The 18,856-nt window shown below is 50.0% G+C and overlaps 1 protein-coding gene across 1 annotated transcript in view; it reads left to right on the top strand.

The window, feature by feature from the left end:
* The window catches only part of ITPR3 (inositol 1,4,5-trisphosphate receptor type 3), a 149,865-nt gene that overhangs the window by 90,281 nt on the left and 40,728 nt on the right, over positions 1–18,856 (top strand). Inside the window, exons 16-27 of the mRNA XM_029572208.1 lie at positions 625–797; positions 1,241–1,360; positions 2,690–2,872; positions 3,876–4,127; positions 6,008–6,152; positions 7,747–7,894; positions 11,269–11,465; positions 12,116–12,245; positions 12,869–12,926; positions 14,059–14,224; positions 15,626–15,787; positions 17,123–17,197. Coding sequence (XP_029428068.1) covers positions 625–797; positions 1,241–1,360; positions 2,690–2,872; positions 3,876–4,127; positions 6,008–6,152; positions 7,747–7,894; positions 11,269–11,465; positions 12,116–12,245; positions 12,869–12,926; positions 14,059–14,224; positions 15,626–15,787; positions 17,123–17,197 — 1,809 coding nt within the window. The remainder of the gene's footprint in view (positions 1–624; positions 798–1,240; positions 1,361–2,689; positions 2,873–3,875; positions 4,128–6,007; positions 6,153–7,746; positions 7,895–11,268; positions 11,466–12,115; positions 12,246–12,868; positions 12,927–14,058; positions 14,225–15,625; positions 15,788–17,122; positions 17,198–18,856) is intronic.

The raw sequence follows: 18,856 nt of genomic DNA, 5'->3' as shown, positions 1-18,856 counted from the left end.
TGTTGGCCATTCAGTGACCTAAGCTATGACCAAGCTGTACCTGTTCTTTGCTGGGGCAGAGAGAGAGAAAGAGTGTGTGTGTGTGTGTGTGTGCACGCGTGCAAGGGAAGTCTGCGCTGCTGCTGCGCTGTACCTCTTCGATAGTGGTCCTGCACACGTGTGTGGGGATTGGGGTGCAGGTGGGAGCTTGCATCGCTGATGGCCATGCTGTAGCTGTGTCAGTGTGTGTGTGTGTGGGTAGCTTGCACAGCCTCATTGTGCCTGTGCTAAGATCGTTCTAATTGACTCCTGGCCCTATCCCCTCCATTAAAGGGGTGGGGGACGAGAGCCATGGCTTTGGTGTGCTGTTCTCCGTGACGTTTACATTCCCTGAATAAAGTTGACCAGCCACCTGTCCATTGTCAGAGCTAGAATTAGAATCTGGATCCCACGTCTTTTCCAAGGGACAACTTTGTTCCGGGTGGCGTTGCATTTGAGATTTTAAAACCTGTCCCTTGATACAACCATCCTGGTTCCAGTATCCAGAAGCTGTAGCACTCGTTTCCTTGTTTGGAGAATCCGTATGGGTGTTGCTTGTCTTGCCGCTGGTCTTGGCCGCAGGCTCACCCTGCCCTCTCTTCCCAGGAGCACATTGCCAAGCAGTTTGGCGTGATGCAGTCTCAGATCGGCTACGACATCCTGGCGGAGGATACAATCACAGCACTCCTGCACAACAACCGCAAACTGCTGGAGAAGCACATCACCAAGACCGAGGTGGAGACCTTTGTGAGCCTGGTGCGCAAGAACCGCGAGCCGAGGTGGGTGTCAGTATCCCTAGCATAGCATCCACCTCCCTCACACCTGGGTACCCCTCAGAGGTATTTTCAAAGCCATGGCACACAAAAAACGATGGCTGTATTCCCATAAGTGGCTTTGTATAAAATTACCCTCTAAATTTGGGAGAATATGATGACACTCTTCTGTATAGCACTATGTGCCCCCTACCTCTCTCCCCCACTGCATAGCACAGTATTCCCTTCTGTATAACACTTTGTGCCCCCTACCTCTCTCCCCCACTGCATAGCACAGTATTCCCTTCTGTATAACACTGAACCCTACGCAGTACACCCTAGTTTTTCCTTTATCCCCGCATCTCACCTTTCTGCTGTAAAACACATTGCCTCCCTGCTGAACAATACGATGATCTCCCTTCTGGAAAGTGTTGTTTTTTTGCTGTGAAGTTTCTCTTTGTTTGCTTCAGGTTCTTGGATTATCTCTCTGACCTATGTGTGTCCAATCACATTGCCATCCCTGTAACCCAGGAACTAATCTGCAAGTGTGTGCTGGACCCCAAGAACAATGACATCCTTATCAAAACAGAGTGAGTATTTGTAAACTTGGAATGCGTTACCAGACCTGATTGACCCGCATCTCCTGTCACCCCAGGAGGTGAGACCGTGAGGGAAGAGGCCTGACTGACGCCATCTCCTATAATTCTGGAGGACCTTATTACCATGAGAGGGTAGGCCTGACTCCCCATTTCCTGTCACCCCAGGAGGTGAGACCGTGAGGGAAGAGGCCTGACTGACGCCATCTCCTATAACTCTGGAGGACCTTATTACCATGAGAGGGCAGGCCTGACTCTCCCCATTTCCTGTCACCCCAGGAGGTGAGACCGTGAGGGAAGAGGCCTGACTGACGCCATCTCCTATAACTCTGGAGGACCTTATTACCATGAGAGGGCAGGCCTGACTCTCCCCATTTCCTGTCACCCCAGGAGGTGAGACCGTGAGGGAAGAGGCCTGACTGACGCCATCTCCTATAACTCTGGAGGACCTTATTACCATGAGAGGGCAGGCCTGACTCTCCCCATTTCCTGTCACCCCAGGAGGTGAGACCGTGAGGGAAGAGGCCTGACTGATGCCATCTCCTATAACTCTGGAGGACCTTATTACCATGAGAGGGCAGGCCTGACTCTCCCCATTTCCTGTCACCCCAGGAGGTGAGACCGTGAGGGAAGAGGCCTGACTGATGCCATCTCCTATAACTCTGGAGGACCTTATTACCATGAGAGGGCAGGCCTGACTCTCCCCATTTCCTGTCACCCCAGGAGGTGAGACCGTGAGGGAAGAGGCCTGACTGACGCCATCTCCTATAACTCTGGAGGACCTTACCATGAAGGGGCAGGAGTTAGTGACCCCCCATCTCCTGTACCTTGGGAGGTGATTTAGTTGTGCGCCAGAGGACGGATGACCGAGCTGGGGACAGTACAGCAGATGAAGGAAAACAGGACGTTTTGATCCCTTCCTGTCTCCTTTGCATTGCCTTCACTGTTTCAGGGAGACCAGCTGGAGCCTGTCCCGCTTACAGGGGCAGGAACGCCTGGCTGGATGGATAGCCCCATTTAAGGGTGTTTTGGGATCGACTCCTGGTGTAGACAGAGATCTCTTCATTTACGTGAGCCAAGCTGTATGAAGCAGGGACTCATTAGGCAGGATTTCCTGCAGAGCCCTGTGCACACCTGTACCTTACAAACTTAAGCCTTGTCAGGAGCCTGCAACATCAGCAGATAAAATTGTTCCGCAGGGCCTGTTCCATGTGAGCAGAGCTTTTCAGTGACACACTAGGCTTTTCCAGACCCTGAGAGTGCAAGGTTTCTGCAGCATGGGTGAGTTGGGGGGTCTGATGGTGCTGCGTTGTTCCCTGGCAGGCTGCGACCCGTGAAGGAGATGTCACAGTCCCCGGAGTACATGAGCATAGAGTACTGCGAAGAGGAAGTGTACCTTATCTGGACAGACAAAAACAATGAGCTTCATGAGAAGAGCATCCGACAGCTGTCGCAGGAGGCACGAGCAGGAAATGCGCATGATGAGAACGTGCTGACGTATTACAGGTGTGTGCTGTGTTCTCTGACATATTACAGGTGTGACACTCTCCTGTAGTACAGGTGTGTGCTGTGCTCCCTGACATATTACAGGGGTGACACTCACCTTTAGTACAGGTGTGTGCTGTGCTCCTTGACATATTATAGGTTTGACACTCTCCTGTAATACAGGTGTGTGCTGTGCTCCCTGACATATTACAGGTGTGACACTCACCTTTAGTACAGGTGTGTGCTGTGCTCCTTGACATATTACAGGTGTGACACTCACCTTTAGTACAGGTGTGTGCTATGTTCCCTGACACCATCTCATGTTAGGGGTGTGTGCTGTGCTCCCTGCCATATTACAGGTGTGTGCTGTGCTCCCTGACATATAACAGGGGTGACACTCTCCTGTAGTACAGGTGTGTGCTATGTTCCCTGACACCATCTCATGTTAAGGGTGTGTGCTGTGCTCCCTGACATATATTTCAGGTGTGTGCTGTGCTATTTGATACCCTCCCTGCTGTCCCCTCTCTAGTCACTGCCATATTTTGTCTCTCCTCCTCTTTTGTATTTCTTCTGCCCTCTTTCCTCTCTTCTTCCTCCCACACTTTATAGGGAGGTGCATTTGCCACATCCTTTTTGGGGGGGGTACGCACCTTACTTGCCGACGTTCTAGTACACGCGGGAATCGGAGATCATGCGTGTATTTTTAATGAGATACATTCGTGCGTACCCACTGAAACGAATGTGACAAATGCACCTCCCTCGCACATTATCCTTCTTGGCATTCTTTGCCTCACTTTGTCCTGTCCTTTCTCATCTGCTTTTTTTCTCTGCCTCTGATTTTCCTTTGTGCCATTTTTAAATTCTTTTTCTTGGTTTCTCTGTCCATGTGTGCATCTCACTCTCTGCCGCCCCCCCCCCCCCCTTCATCTGTGTGTTTTATTTCTCTCTATGGCCATCCATCGTCCATGCCCCTCTCCTACCCTTCTCTCTCCTGTCATATGCCCCTCTCCATATGCCCTGGCAGGTACCAGTTGAAGCTCTTTGCCCGCATGTGCCTGGACCGCCAGTACTTGGCAATTGATGAGATCTCCAAGCAGCTGGGTGTGGACCTCATCTTCCTGTGCATGGCGGACGAGATGCTGCCCTTTGACATCCGGGCCTCCTTCTGCCACCTCATGCTACACGTCCACGTGGACCGCGACCCCCAGGAGCTGGTGACGCCTGTGAAATTCGCACGCCTCTGGACTGAGATCCCCACTGCCATCACCATCAAAGAGTAAGGACGTCTCCTGTAGCGCGCCCCCCCCCCCCCACTGCAAACTCTCCATCTGTCACTCCAGAGCTTTCTAAGAGGTGGCAAGTGCTACTTATTTGAGACCCCTGAGCTGAGAGGTTAAAAGGCCTATTATTCACCTGTCCTGATTACAAGGGAGCCTCTTCCTGAAACCCCGCGATCTCTATTACAAAATGTGCGCGACCTCCCCAATTCTGAACTGGAATCCATATGCTAATGCTTGTTAGTAACACGGCAGTCCTCCCAAACATATACTTAGTTCTAAAATTCCCTTGGACTGAAGTTCTTCTGACGTCGCATCTGTGTCCTCTGCTCCTCCTCTCATAGGACCTTAAAGGCCAGATCAGTGGGTGTGAATCCTATTTGTCTTTGTAGGACAATAACTTACATAACCCACAGTCCTTGTGCTGAATACCCACATTGAACAATTCTTAAATTTATTTATTTATTTATTTATTTATTTATTTGAATTCTTTTACTATACCGATACTCAAGACGCGGTCTTATCGTACCGGTTTACAATATGGTTTCAAGCTTCTAAAAACGCTAATATTCTCAGCCTTTGTGTAGTTCAGGTCTACTTTCAGGCCTCCTGTTTAGTTTGTGTGTCCCCGGGCCTGCAAGCAGATTTTGAAAGGGAAACTCCCTATGGAGTTTCCCTTTCAAAATCCACCAGGCAGCTGGTGCTGCGGCAATACCTACAGTGCCTGAATATAATCCACTTTGAAATGCCTGAAAAGCAGAATATAAATCAAATAAATTTAATTAAATCAATTCTGTGCTTCGCATACTTTTTACGGGAAAAGAATGTGCAGGGATTTCAAAATGAAATCTCCCCTGCGTTCTTCCGGCGGCCACCCTAACCCTGCTTCTAGCACCTCTCTTTTTTTCTCCCACAGGGAAAAGTATGTGCACTGTTGACATCGCCTGTACTTTTCCCAGCAGAGTCCTGGGGCAGGTTTCAAATGGGGGGAGAGGGGGTTTATCTTTGAAAATTTCCCCCAAAAAGATGGAAAGATGTTTGCACCTTATTAAGATGATCATGATTGGCATTGCTGTTCACTGTTTTTGTATCAATGCTAAGCATGTTAGGGAACGTTATTGCCTCTGAATTAGCACTGATCCAATGCCCCAGCATGGAGCTAGGGGATGCTCTTCCTCCTTGGAAACTTTACTTGAGAAGTTATAGTGCACATTTAATCATATTGAATGGGGGTTGAGGACAATTTTCAAATTGCCCATATTGGTGCAAAGTCTGAGTGTACTTTTTGGGGGCAACTTTGAAACTCCAGAAGTGCATTGATACCCGAGGACTTTGCACCTGCCTTAGAGCAAAGACAAAGTCCATGGCATAAACCACACATGGAGAAAATTTAACATGTGATCACTGCGTATTGTGGGCTAGCTTCCCCCTCCCCCCCCCTGGACCCAGCCCTTTTCAACACGAGTCACCCCTGATTTTTTGCACAGTTTTGCTGGAACAGTTGTATTGAAAATGCAATCTCCACACTTGTAACTCTTCCTTCCCGACCCTAAACATACGCCTCGTCTCCACACGGCTTAAAAATGTGCGTGTCATGGTAACTTATAGCTGTGTTGAAGGGAGGGTCACTTTCAAGTGGCCAATGCATGCAGGCAAAAAGCTTTCTACCCACATGTCCTGCATACATGAGGGGGGAGGACCCCCCCCCCCCCCACCAGAGAAGCCACATCTGCTTTCAGTCACGCACAGCGTGCAGGATTCTTTCTTTCTTTCCCAATCTTCTGCTCTTCACTGTCAAGATGCCATGGGCGCTCGGCCTTTCCTTCAGGTGACGCTGCCTCCTTACGTCCCCCCTCTCCCTGTTTTATTCATTGTCCAGTTATGACTCCAACATGAACGATTCACGGGACGACAAGAAGAACACGTTTGCCAACACCATGGAGTTTGTGGAGGATTACCTGAACAACGTGGTGAATGACGCCATGCCCTTCGCCAACGATGAGAAGAACAAGCTCACCTTTGAGGTAAGCCCTGCAGTTCTGGGGGTCCCGTGCTCCCCTGCCCCCCAGAACAGCTGCACCGGAGACCAGCAGCCATGGCAGATTGCAGGTTACACTGTCTGATGTGGAAACTTGCCCTTTATGGATTTGCTGTTGACGCCAAGTTGCTTTCCCTGGGGATACAGAATGATTATCACACCTGTGCCTTGGTTGGGAGGGGTGGGGGGTGGCACTGTGCTGGAGGCCTGTGAAATTGGGAGATCCTATTAATACCACAAGCTCATAGTGAGGCCTCTCTGAGCGCTCCTGTAGTGATACTGTGAACATGATGTTGGGAAGATCTGCTTTATAAATTTCAGTTATCTTCTCAGTGAATGCATTAGAAAATAGTTTTTGAGTTCAAACACAGCAATCAAGAAAGTATTCAGAAGCTGAGAATGATTCTTCCAGGAATTGTTGCCATTATAGGATCCTTCCTGTTGTCTAAAAATGTCATTAGACAGAGCCTTACTTTTATCTACTGGTTATTAGATGGTACCACCTTGTTGTCCACTGTCATTATTAGATGGCAGCTCTGTTGTTTGCCATTATTACATGGTGCCTTTCTGTCATCCACTGTCATTATTAAATGGGGGCTTTTTGTTGTCTACTGCCTTTAGATGATGCCTTTCTTTTGTCTGCAATCATCAATAGATGACGCCTTCCTGTTGTCTACTCTATATTTAATGGCATCTTCCTCTTATCCACTGAAATGATTAGATGGCACCTTCCTGTTGTTCGCCATTGTTAATAGATGGATCCTTCTTTCGCATATATTCTCCCCCCCTTTCCCTCTCCCCTCCCCCCAACGCTGTAAATAAGTTCACATATGTAATATGTAATTTTAAACCCATATCTTTCCAATTAAGTTATCCATGCTTGCTTTCTCTTTTCTCTCGTACTTCGCTTTTTACCTTGTTCTTTTTATCCAATTATTATCCAATTTCTCCCAGTTAAACCCCCTTGTTCAGTGTAATTTCCTTTCTCAGTTAATTGTGAACCGACATGATGTGTCCTACGAATGCCGGTATATAAAAATGTTAAATAAAATAATAAAATAATAAATAAAATAATAGATGGTGCCTTCCTGTTGTCCACTGTCACTATTAGATGGTATCTTCCTATTGTCTGCTGTTATTATTAGATGGATCTTTCCTATTGTCCACTATTGTTATTAAACGGTACCTTCCCGTTGTCTGCTTTATTACTTAGATGGCACCTTCTTTCTATTCATGGGTGTGATTAGATCATGGTATCCATTAGTCATTAGGGGGATAATTGTCAAAGCCATTTATGTGCATAAAATCAGGTAAATATGCGAAAATAGCTTGTTACAAAATTGTGTGAGGGTGGTGCACATAAAAATATGCGTGTAACCCAATTTTGTCCATGCTTTCCGGTAAGGGTGTAGAGTTGGGATTTACATGCAGTACCTGGTCACCCTAGTGGTGCATCACCAGAGGATTTCAATGGTCAGCTGTATAGTGAAGCAGCTTTATATTCATGAGTTTTACTAGAGTTGTGTGCACACAATGCTTTGTCATCGACCACTCCCCATCCATATGTCTGTCCCCTGCAGGTTGTCAGTCTTGCCCGCCACCTCATCTACTTTGGGTTCTACAGCTTCAGTGAGCTGTTGAGGCTGACGCGAACCCTGCTGGGCATCATAGACTGTGTGCAGAACCCGCATATGATGCTGCCCACCTTGTACAGCGAGGACGTATCAGGTGAGGGTGTTGGTGGGGTGGGCATGAATGAGGTTATAAAAGGTGAGGGTAGGACATAGACAGGTAGGACATGTCAGATAAGGGTGGGGGGCTGGGAGGGTTTGGAAGGTTGTAAAAGATGATGCACATGTAGGGATAATGGGGCATAGGACATGGCAGGGCAGGATGTGCCAGTTGAGGGTAGGGCATAGGAAAATGTGAAAGGTGATGGGACATGGTGGTAGGGGAGACTGCCAGGTGGGGCTGGGGAAAATGTGACAGATAAGAGTGATATAACATAGTAACATAGTAATGATGGCAGATGAAGACCAAATCGCTCTGTATCACTCCATGGTGAGACCACACCTTGAATACTGTGTACAATTCTGGTCGCCGCATCTCAAAAAAGATATAATTGCGATGGAGAAGGTACAGAGAAGGGCTACCAAAATGATAAGGGGAATGGAACAACTCCCCTATGAGGAAAGACTAAAGAGGTTAGGACTTTTCAGCTTGGAGAAGAGACGACTGAGGGGGGATATGATAGAGGTGTTTAAAATCATGAGAGGTCTAGAACGGGTAGATGTGAATCGGTTATTTACTCTTTCGGATAGTAGAAAGACTAGGGGGCACTCCATGAAGTTAGCATGGGGCACATTTAAAACTAATCGGAGAAAGTTCTTTTTTACTCAACGCACAATTAAACTCTGGAATTTGTTGCCAGAGAATGTGGTTCGTGCAGTTAGTATAGCTGTGTTTAAAAAAGGATTGGATAAGTTCTTGGAGGAGAAGTCCATTACCTGCTATTAAGTTCACTTAGAGAATAGCCACTGCCATTAGCAATGGTAACATGGAATAGACTTAGTTTTTGGGTACTTGCCAGGTTCTTATGGCCTGGATTGGCCACTGTTGGAAACAGGATGCTGGGCTTGTTGGACCCTTGGTCTGACCCAGTATGGCATTTTCTTATGTTCTTAAATAGTCCATCCAGTCTGCCCAGCAATGGTAGTAACTGCTGCTCCGTGCATGTTACCCCAATGCAGAAATGTTACACCACCCCTTTCTTCATTTCCAACCTCAAGCCTTTAGGGATCCCTCAGTGTTTCTCCCATGCCCTTTTGAATTAATTTACTGTTCTTGACTTCACCACCTCGTCCGGAGGGACATTTAAGGCATCCACCATCCTCTCCATGAAGAAATTTTCCTGATATTGTGAGGTTGTGAGTTGTTCCTCTTAGAGTTTAATTTTGTGACTCCAGTTCTACTGTTTCCTTTCCAACGGAAAAGGTTCAAAGTTTGTGCATTATTATTATGTGTCAGTATCTGAAGGTCTGAATCATATCTCCCCTGCACTTCCAGTCCTCTAGAGTACACATATTCAGATCCTTCAGCCTCTTCCTGTAGGTCTTCTGATATAGACCCCACACCATTTTGGTCACCTTTCTCTGGATCGCCTCCATCCTGTCTCTATCCTTTTTGAGAAACGGGTTCCAAAACTGAAAACAGTACGCCAGGTGAGGCATCAAAGACCTGTACAAGGGGACCATCACCTCCTTTTTCTTACTGGTTATTCCTCTCTCTAAGCAGCCCAGTATTCTTCTGGCTTTAGCTATCGCCTTGTCACATTGCTTCAGCATCTTCAGATCACCAAAACCCATGGTCCCTCTTCCAATCCGTGCACATTAGTCTTTCACCCCCATCACATACAGCTCTTTTGGATTACCACACCCCAGATGCACAGCTCTGCACTTCTTGGCATTGAATCCCAGCTGCCAAATTTTCGGCCACTCTTCAAATTTTCTTAAATCACTTCCCATTCTCTCTCTACTCCTTCAGGTGTGCTCTCTAATGCATATCCTGCTATCATCCACAAAAAGGCAAACATTCCCTTCTAACCCCGCCTCAGTGTCGCTAATGAAGATATTGAACAGAACCGATCTCAAAACTAATCCTTGAGGCGCTCCACTTAACACCATTCTCGCATCAGAGCGGGTTCCACTTACTGTAATCTTTTACTGTTTGCTGTAAACCGAGGTGATGTGCATTACGTGCCGCGGTATATAAAAAACTATAAATAAATAAATAAATAAATAATCTGTTGTCCCCCCATCTGTCAATCAGTTAATAATCCACTCCAGCACCTTGATGCCCACACAAAACTTCTCATTTTTTTCACGACCCTCCTATGTAGGACAGTATCGAAAGCTTTGCTGAAATCCAAGTAAACCGCATCGAGCACGCTTCCTTGATCCAATTCTCTAGTCACCCAGGACCCTAGTCTGGCAGGACCTTCCCTTGGTGAATCCATGCTGCTTTGGGTCCAGAAACCCACTTGATTGAAGATAATTCACTATCCTCTCCATCTTTCCCCCACCATGTCCCAGCATGGTGGAGAGCGGACAGCTTGGCGGTGAGAGAGGGGCGTGGCTAGCATGGTGGGGGGTGGGGGAGGGGTCAGTGTGCTATTGAGAGAGAAGCCCTTTGCTTCGGAGGTGCCCTGGGCTCGTGACACTGGGAATAGTGCATCAGGGAGAGGAAAGCTTCCCGATGGCCCCAGTTTGAGTAGGTTCTCTTGCTCGTGTTGAGACAGGGGGAAATGAGATTCTCAGTGGCTTTGTCCCGTCCACATTCACTCTGGTCCTCAAACGCCACAAACGTTTCTGGGGGGTTTTTTTTTGTTTTTTTTTAATGACAGGGAACTTCTGCAAGTTAACCTGGTCCTTGGCTATAATAAGTTCGATTTGCAAAGGGGTTGGGTGCCTAGCTTTGGGAATTAGGCTCCTGACTTGGCCCCTTTTTGAACATTTACTGGGGCTGCGAGTATAAATTTAGGAGACTAAACAGGGGCGGGGTTAGGGCAGGGAAAGAAAGTTAGGAGCTGAGCATCGATTTTCAGCACTGGGCACCTAAATCCAGGGAAATGAATAGCAGGCCTGAATTTAGGTGACTTTTCAGCTGAAAACTTAGGGCCCTAAGTTTGGCTGAAAATAAATATTTAACATCGGTACCTAGATTTCGGAGCTTGGCTTTTTGTGCCGTTATCTGATGAATATTCATTGTGGAATTCAGTAAGTTGCATCGGTTTGCGGCCTGGGGGATCAGGGTTTGCCTGATCTGCCAAGACGCGGCGGGCATGGGGGGCAGCTGGGCAGACTTGGATGGGCCAGGACATCGTTGGCTGCCAAACGCGGCTCTGGGGCTGTGTTTTCCTTCTTGCCAGCCCTGCCTCAGGTCCTGAACACAGCACTTCTGGACCCCCACAATAGCATCTCCTGCAGGGCCTGTTCCTGTTAGGCGGGTGGGGGAGGGGGGTGTCTGTGATTCGTTTTTTTTTTTTTCTCTCTGCTCATCTCTTTTTCTCCCCCCTCCCCCCACCCGCCTGGCCGGTCTGTCAGGGAAGAATGTGAGAAGGTCCATCCAGGGCGTGGGGCAGATCATGTCCAACGTGGTGCTGAGCCGCAAGCAGTCGCTGTTCTCCGTCCCCAGCCTGAGCTCCGTCGTCAACGCTGAGGCTCCCCCGCAGCCCAAGAACGTGCAGAGCACCGACATCTGTGTGATGGAGACCAAGCTGAAGATCCTGGAGATATTGCAGGTGGGCGCTCCTCCCCTCTTTCCGTGCCATCCTACAGTGTTCCCGTGGTCCTGGCAGGGTCCCCGGGGCACTTTACAGTTCAGTACCTCAGAAATGGCCATTCAGTCATCTCTGGAGGGCAGGGGCTGGGAGGCACATTCCTGGCAGTCAGACTGCATGAAAAATATCGGTGTTACTCGTCTTCTCCTTTTATGGAGGAATAAACTGTGCCACAGGGAGATGCCCCTCTCTCCCTGTTGTTCCCCCAAATTTCTCCCTGCTCCTTCCCTTTTGTCCTGCCCCCCTTGTCAGAGCGCTGTCCCTACTGGCACAACCCCCTCTGCATAATTCGCCTCTTTCGTCCCCTCTCTCACTCCACTGACTTTTCTTCTTAAACCACCCTCTCCTACACTACTCACTCCCCTCTCCCTAGTCCCTGCCCTCCCTGCCCCACTGGCTTCTCCCTTGCTAGTCCACCCTTCATTCGCTGTGCTTCTCCATGCCCTCCTCGCGTTGGCGCCTCCCTGTTCCCGGACAGCTTTCCTCCTGCATCCCCCCCCCCCCCCCCCCCCCCCCCCCCCCCCCCCCCCCCCCCCCCCCCCCCCCCCCCCCCCCCCGGTGCTTCCCTGATGGCCTCCACCTGTCTCACCCTTGTGCCTTTGCCCTTGCAGTTTATCCTGAATGTCCGCCTGGATTACAGGATCTCGTACCTGCTCTCTGTCTTCAAGAAGGAGTTCGTGGAGGTTTACCCCATGCAGGACAGCGGCGCTGATGGCACCGCCCCAGCCTTCGACTCCTCAAGTAAACATCTCTCATCTGCAGCTGAGACGCCCTCCCAGCTTGGCAGTCTATAAGTTACGCTTGTCATATGCTCTTCACCGGGGCCGTGTTTGAACAGATACTGTCCTGGACTATGTGCAGGCGGAACGGCTATGTCCAGATGTCCAGTTTTAGTTCTGAATAGGCTCCTCCCCTTGAATTCTGTGCTTATCCCCAGGAATCCCTGCTGTGTTAAGATTGCAGTGCAAGGGGCAGCAAAGACCTGGTGATTGGCAGGGAGATTGTGACATCACAAAGCCTGCGAGCAGCGGGTAATCCTGAGCCAGTGTGACATCACAGAGCCTGCACCTCTCCCTCTCCCCCCCCCTCCCCCCAACCCTGCCCCCTGCCACGCTCACTGAGTGCGCAGTACGTGTACAGGGGATAAGGGTCCTTCCTGTAGCCTACCTGCCTCTCTCACTGACTGCACCGCGTGTGCCGGGGTTAAGAGGCAGCCATTGCCCATCTTTTTTGGAAGGGACTGGGCTTCACTTTCAGTTTAAAATCACACAACAGTGGGAGGTTGGGGACTGTCCTCTTGCGTCACGCACAGGTTGTTCCTGCCTCTCCTCCCTCTGAGCCCTCCTGCCCCTTTCACTCCACAGGTGCCTCACTGAACCTGGATCGCATCGGGGAGCAGGCAGAGGCGATGTTTGGCGTCGGGTGAGTGGCGTGCTTCCCGGCTCCCCCTCTGCACTCCGGTAACCGTGCTGTCCTTCCTATGCTGCACTAACTGGACACCTTCTCACCTGCTTGCCCCCTCTGCCTCTGAAACAAGCTGGCTCCTCATTCTTCTTCCAAGGCTAAGGGTGCCTCTTCAGCTTGGCGTCTCATGCCCATTTGCCTCTGCAGCCTCTCGCTCACTGTACCTTTACCATCATTACTCTTACTGGGTAGCGTCCAGGTAAGTTCACTCAGCTTTTTCTGCTCTGCTCTGGTGAGGGGCTGTGGGCAGGCTCCACAGGAATAAAGAAATGTTTATCTGTATCTCTGTTATTCCTTCAGCACCTCATGCTGTCTGTCTGGCCTCACATATGCTCCCCCTCTCATTAGTCCTTACATCTGACTCTCCTCAGGAAGCCATCACGGACCAGCTCTTTCCATCCTCCTTCACATCCTCAGGGAGTCAGCATAGCATACACAACTTCTGGTTGTCGTGAGGGGGCCACCATACCACTGTCTGTCTGGCTCTTATCAAGGAAGCATCATACGTGGCCAGTCTCCCCACTTCTGCCTAGCAGGCTTTTAACAGGGAACCACTGTACATGCACTTTCTCCTTACTCCACGGCATTCAGCTCTCCTCAGAGAGCCATCAGACTCAGCCCAATAACTTCCTTCCCTCTGTCTCTCATCAGGAAATGCTCCTGGTGGGCTTCAGTCCTGACCCCTTCCTATCCGGAGAATGGTGATTGACCTGCTCTGCAGCTGGTTCCTATTCATCTTCATATGGTGGGGGTCTCTGCTGCCTCCAGCTCACTGTGCTGTTGTGAGGCTGTGATGCCCCTGCATCCTCTCATTCGCTCTGTTGCTGTGATCTCCCCTGCTTCCTCTCACTCTGCTTTGGTGTTGTCTGGCTGTGACTCTCCTGTCTCCTTTGGTTTTGCTGTGCTGTTACGAGACTGCGACTCCCCTGCCTCTTCTCGCTGTGAGGCTGCGACGCCCCTGCCTCCTCTCGTTCTGCTGTTGTGAGGCTGCAACTCCCCTGCCTTCTCTCGATGTGCTGTGCTGTGGTGAGCTTGTGACTTCTCTGTCTCCTCTGGCCGTGTTATTGTGAGGCTCTGACTCTACTTGCAGGAAGAGTACCAGCATGTTGGAGGTTGATGATGAAGGAGGCAGGATGTTCCTGCGAGTCCTGATCCACCTGACAATGAATGATTATCCCTCGCTCATCTCTGGCTCCTTGCAGCTCCTCTTCAAGCACTTCAGCCAGAGGCAAGAGGTCCTCCACACCTTCAAACAGGTAGGTACCAGGAGGAGGATGCAGCACACCTATCTATAGGTGATAGGCAGCGGGCGCAGGGCACATTTATACAGGTAACAGGCAGAGAAATGACATATCTTTACACAGGAAATAGAGACACGGTGCACTTCTGTACAGGTGATCATCAGGTGACAGGGCACATCTTTATGCAGGTGACAGGCAGAGAAATGACGTATCTTTACACAGGAAAGAGACACGGTACATTTCTGTACAGGTGATCGGCAGGTGACAGGGCACATCTTTATGCAGGTGACAGGCAGAGAAATGACGTATCTTTACACAGGAAATAGAGACACGGTGCACTTCTGTACAGGTGATCGGCAGGTGACAGGGCACATTTATACAGGTAACAGGCAGAGAAATGATGTATCTTTACACAGGAAATAGAGACACGGTGCATTTCTATACAGGTGATAGGGCACATCTTTATGCAGGTGACAGGCAGGCACACAGCGAACCTTTAACATAGAAACATGGTGGCAGAAAAAGCCTGTATGGGCCATCCAGTCTGCCCATCCACCCAATTAATTTAGCATTATAATTCTCATTACCTCCTTAGAGACCCCCTCTATTTATCCCACGCTTTCTTCAATTCAGATGCTGTTTTGTCTTCACCACTTCCATGGGGAGGCTGTTCCACACATCCACCACCCTCTCTGTGAAGAAATCTTTCCTAAGTTTACTCCTGAGTCTACCCCCTTTCAACCTCATCTCATGACCCCTTGTTCTAGAGCCTCCTTTCCATTGAAAAAGACTCAACCCCTATGCATGGAAACCTTTGAGATATAAAGATGCACAGCTTTGACAAGTGACAGGCAGGGAAGCTGTGCATCTTTATACTGGTGACAGGATGCATCGCCAGTGACAGGCAGACAAAGCACACCTTTTGTACAGGAATCTCCAGACCCCCTGTTCCTAAAAAGTCCAAACACTATACATGGGTATCCCATACAATGGAGTGGATGTGTGTGTGTGTGTGTGTGTGTGTGTGTGTTTATATCTGTAAGTGTATGGGTGCATGGAGTTGTGTATGCGTGTGTGTGTGTATCTCTTTGTATTCGGGTGGATGGATGTGATCGTGCAGGTGGTTTATCTGTGCGGGTGGTAGGGGTAATGTTAAACGTTTACCTGCTTTAGAATCTGTGAGAATGCACTGACAACAGTCTGACATATTCTATCCCCCGCTGTCTCCTCCTGCCTTTCTTCCTTCAAAACTTCTTCCTCTCCTGTTTCATTCCTTTTCCCTCCTCCTCCTGCTTTTCTTCTCATCCCTCCCACTTTCTCTCTCTCTCATTGCACCTTTTTCATTCTCTCTTTTTCCTTCTTTTTCTCTTTTCCCTTTGTGCCTCTTTCTTTTCTTCCTTCCCCTCCCTGCCTCAGGTTCAGCTTCTGATCTCTGCCCAGGATGTTGACAATTATAAAGTGATAAAGTCAGATTTGGATCGTCTACGCACCATGGTGGAGAAATCAGAGTTATGGGTGGACAAAAAGGGCATCTCAGGGGGCAGCGAGACCGGAGAGAGCAAGAAGGAGAAAAAAGAGGTAAAGTGAGGGAGGCGCGGGGCTGGGAGGGTCCCGAGGGGGTAACGTGAGGGAGACACATCTCCGGGGTAGAATCACGGGGCTGGGAGGGTCCCGAGGGGGTAACGTGAGGGAGACGCATCTCAGGGGTAGAATCACGGGGCTGGGAGGGTCCCGAGGGGGTAACGTGAGGGAGACGCGTCTCAGGGGTAGAATCACGGGACTGGGAGGGTCCCGAGGGGGTAACGTGAGGGAGACCCGTCTCAGGGGTAGAATCACGGGGCTGGGAGGGTCCCGAGGGGGTAACGTGAGGGAGACGCATCTCAGGGGTAGAATCACGGGGCTGGGAGGGTCCCGAGGGGGTCACAGAAAAATGTAGTCTTGGTACACAGAAAAATATTTCAGGCTCCTCTCCCTAAGATCTGTATCAAGATTCTCATGCATTTGGGTGCAGAAGTCCACCCTTTCTCCAGCACTGGAAATTTCAAGGTGAAACAGAAGGGGGCGGATTTTCAGAGCCCTGCTCGCGTAAATCCGCCCAAAACCGGGCGGATTTACGCGAGCAGGGCCCTGCGCGCCGGGAAGCCTATTTTACATAGGCCTCCTGGCGCGCGCAGAGCCCCGGGACTCGCGTAAGTCCCGGGGGTCTCGGAGGGGGGCGTTGTCGGGGGCGTGTCGGGGGGCGGGCCCGGTCGTCGCGGCGTTTCGGGGGCGTGTCGGCAGCGTTTTGGGGGCGGGTACGGGGGCGTGGCTACGGCCCGGGGGCGTGGCCGCGCCCTCCGTACCCGCCCCCAGGTCGCGGCCCGGCGCGCAGGAGTCCCGCTCGCGCGCGGGGATTTACGCCTCCCTCCGGGAGGCGTAAATCCCCGACAAAGGTAGGATGGGGGTTTAGACAGGGCCGGGCGGGTGGGTTAGGTAGGGGAAGGGAGGGGAAGGTGAGGGGAGGGCAAAGGAAAGTTCCCTTCTAGGCCGCTCCGATTTCGGAGCGGCCTAGGAGGGAACGGGGGTAGGCTGCGCGGCTCGGCGCGCGCAGGCTATACGAAATCGATAGCCTTGCGCGCGCCGATCCAGGATTTTAGCCGATACGCGCGACTACGCGCGTATCTACTAAAATCCAGCGTACTTTTGTTTGCGCCTGGAGCGCAAACAAAAGTAGGCTATTCGCGCTCGTCTGAAAATCTACCCCAAGGTGTAGTGACGTTCCCTGACAGCGGAACAAACTTTCCCAAACTGAAGCGTTCTGACTATCAGAAGCTGGTGCGATCCCCTGCCCGTCGTCATCCCCCGCTTCTCCCTGTGTACACCCTTCTCTCCTGTCTGCCTGCATCCCTCACCTCCTCTTTCTGCCTGTTTTAGGGCGCTGCAGACGAAGAGGCTTTCATGAAACCTGCTGGTGAGAGGAGCAGCGAGAACTACCAGATAGTGAAAGGGGTAAGTGACGCAGTCTGGGATAGCGAGAGTGGAAGCGGGGATCGCTGGTCGAACGTTCCAGAGCACAGCGTGAAAGGAGCCGTAAACAGCGTTGGCCAATCAGATCCACGGTGTGTGAGGTCACGTGTGACGTCTTCCAGGCCACGGAGGATCAGTTAGCGAATAGGGTGGCACATTATTACCCAATACTGAGCGAAATTTTAAAATCACGCACTGCACCTACTTCAGTAGCTTCGTTATAAAACTCAGGAGTGAAGAAGATAAATGGGCTTCCTCTGAATTCTGACTGAACGACTGCATTTAGAAGTGGAAATCCACTGGCTGAAGGTTAGAGTGACCCAAGGCTGACATTAAGCTCAGTGACCCCTCTCTATAAGAGGGAGGCAGTGGGAATTGTCTGCTGGAAAGAGGGAATAAGAAATACCCTGCCGGGGGAGAGGGGGGCATTTCTTCAGATTGTTACATGTAGGATTTCCTCTTTAATCGGGCCGTCACTGCAACGTTGTGTCTGGAGCACCGAGCTGTGATCGTGCAGGCCCGAGGCGCCCCTCCCCAGTCACCTACCTCCGCTCGCAGAATGACCCTCAGTCACCCACTTTTTATTTTCTTCATTTATGTAAAAAATGTGTAGTCCACTAATCCGAAAATCTTAGCGGATCACAATAAACACACACATTAAAATTGGCAAAATACAAACAATCAACAAAATAAAAGTACAGGACACAAACAAATTGAACATTACAAAAAAAATTCCAAGGGTAGATTTTTTAATCTTATTTTTTTTTAACGTGGGCTAAAGATTAATGACCTGGTGGGAAGGGGGGGGGGTCTGTGTGGGCAGAATGGCTGAATCCATCAAAGTGGCTTCTCAGCTGCTAAAAGTGGCCACCTACTTTTACCAAGACTACATTTTTTTTTAGTTGCAGTTATAAAAAAAAAAAAAAGCATTCCCGGAGGCATAACTGGGTTAAAGAAGAAATCTCTGTACATGGGGAGGACAATTTTGAAACATCCCCACCCCCGGGTAATTTCCCTTTAAAAATGAGTAACAAAAGTACCCCCTTTTACTAATGGGAAGAAGGTGGGGTGCCGTTAGATGGACTATTTAATGACAGCGGCTTCACGCATTCAGTTTTGGAAGAGATTTGGTTGGCAAACTTTTGGGGGTTGGGCGGCTAGCATGGACGTTTGAAATTTTAACCCGTGCGCAGCGGGCTGTTTTCACAGCACCTGGACTATCAGCCGGATTAAGGAGGTGACCCCTGCGGCATGTCTGAATTGGGGGGCTAGAAAACCATGCACCTACTTTGCTTTCTCCAATGTACGCGCCTGGTTTTACCCCCAAGCCTTCGACCACAGCGTGCAAAGTATGCAGCTACTTTTGTGCTAGTGCACCTTTTTTTAACAAACATTTAAAAAGAAACTTAAGTGTGCTGTTGTCTTTGAGAATGTGCTGAAGGTGCACGGGGGCGAAGAGTATCCAAGCACCTGACCCCTCCCCATCTCCTATGGGATTCTGCACGGAAGGACAGGGAGTTGGGAGGTAACTTTGCTGCCTTTGTTGGAAAGAGTAACATCCCCCCCCTCCTCGCCCCCCATGTTGTGGCTCAGGCTGACAGAGGTCAGTACTCGGCCCCTTTGAAGCTCTCACCCGCCTGT

Source organism: Rhinatrema bivittatum, chromosome 12, assembly GCF_901001135.1.
Source record: "Rhinatrema bivittatum chromosome 12, aRhiBiv1.1, whole genome shotgun sequence".
Lineage (NCBI taxonomy): Eukaryota > Metazoa > Chordata > Amphibia > Gymnophiona > Rhinatrematidae > Rhinatrema > Rhinatrema bivittatum.
Note: the sequence above shows the minus strand (reverse complement) of the source record. Positions and strands in the feature narration are given on the sequence as shown.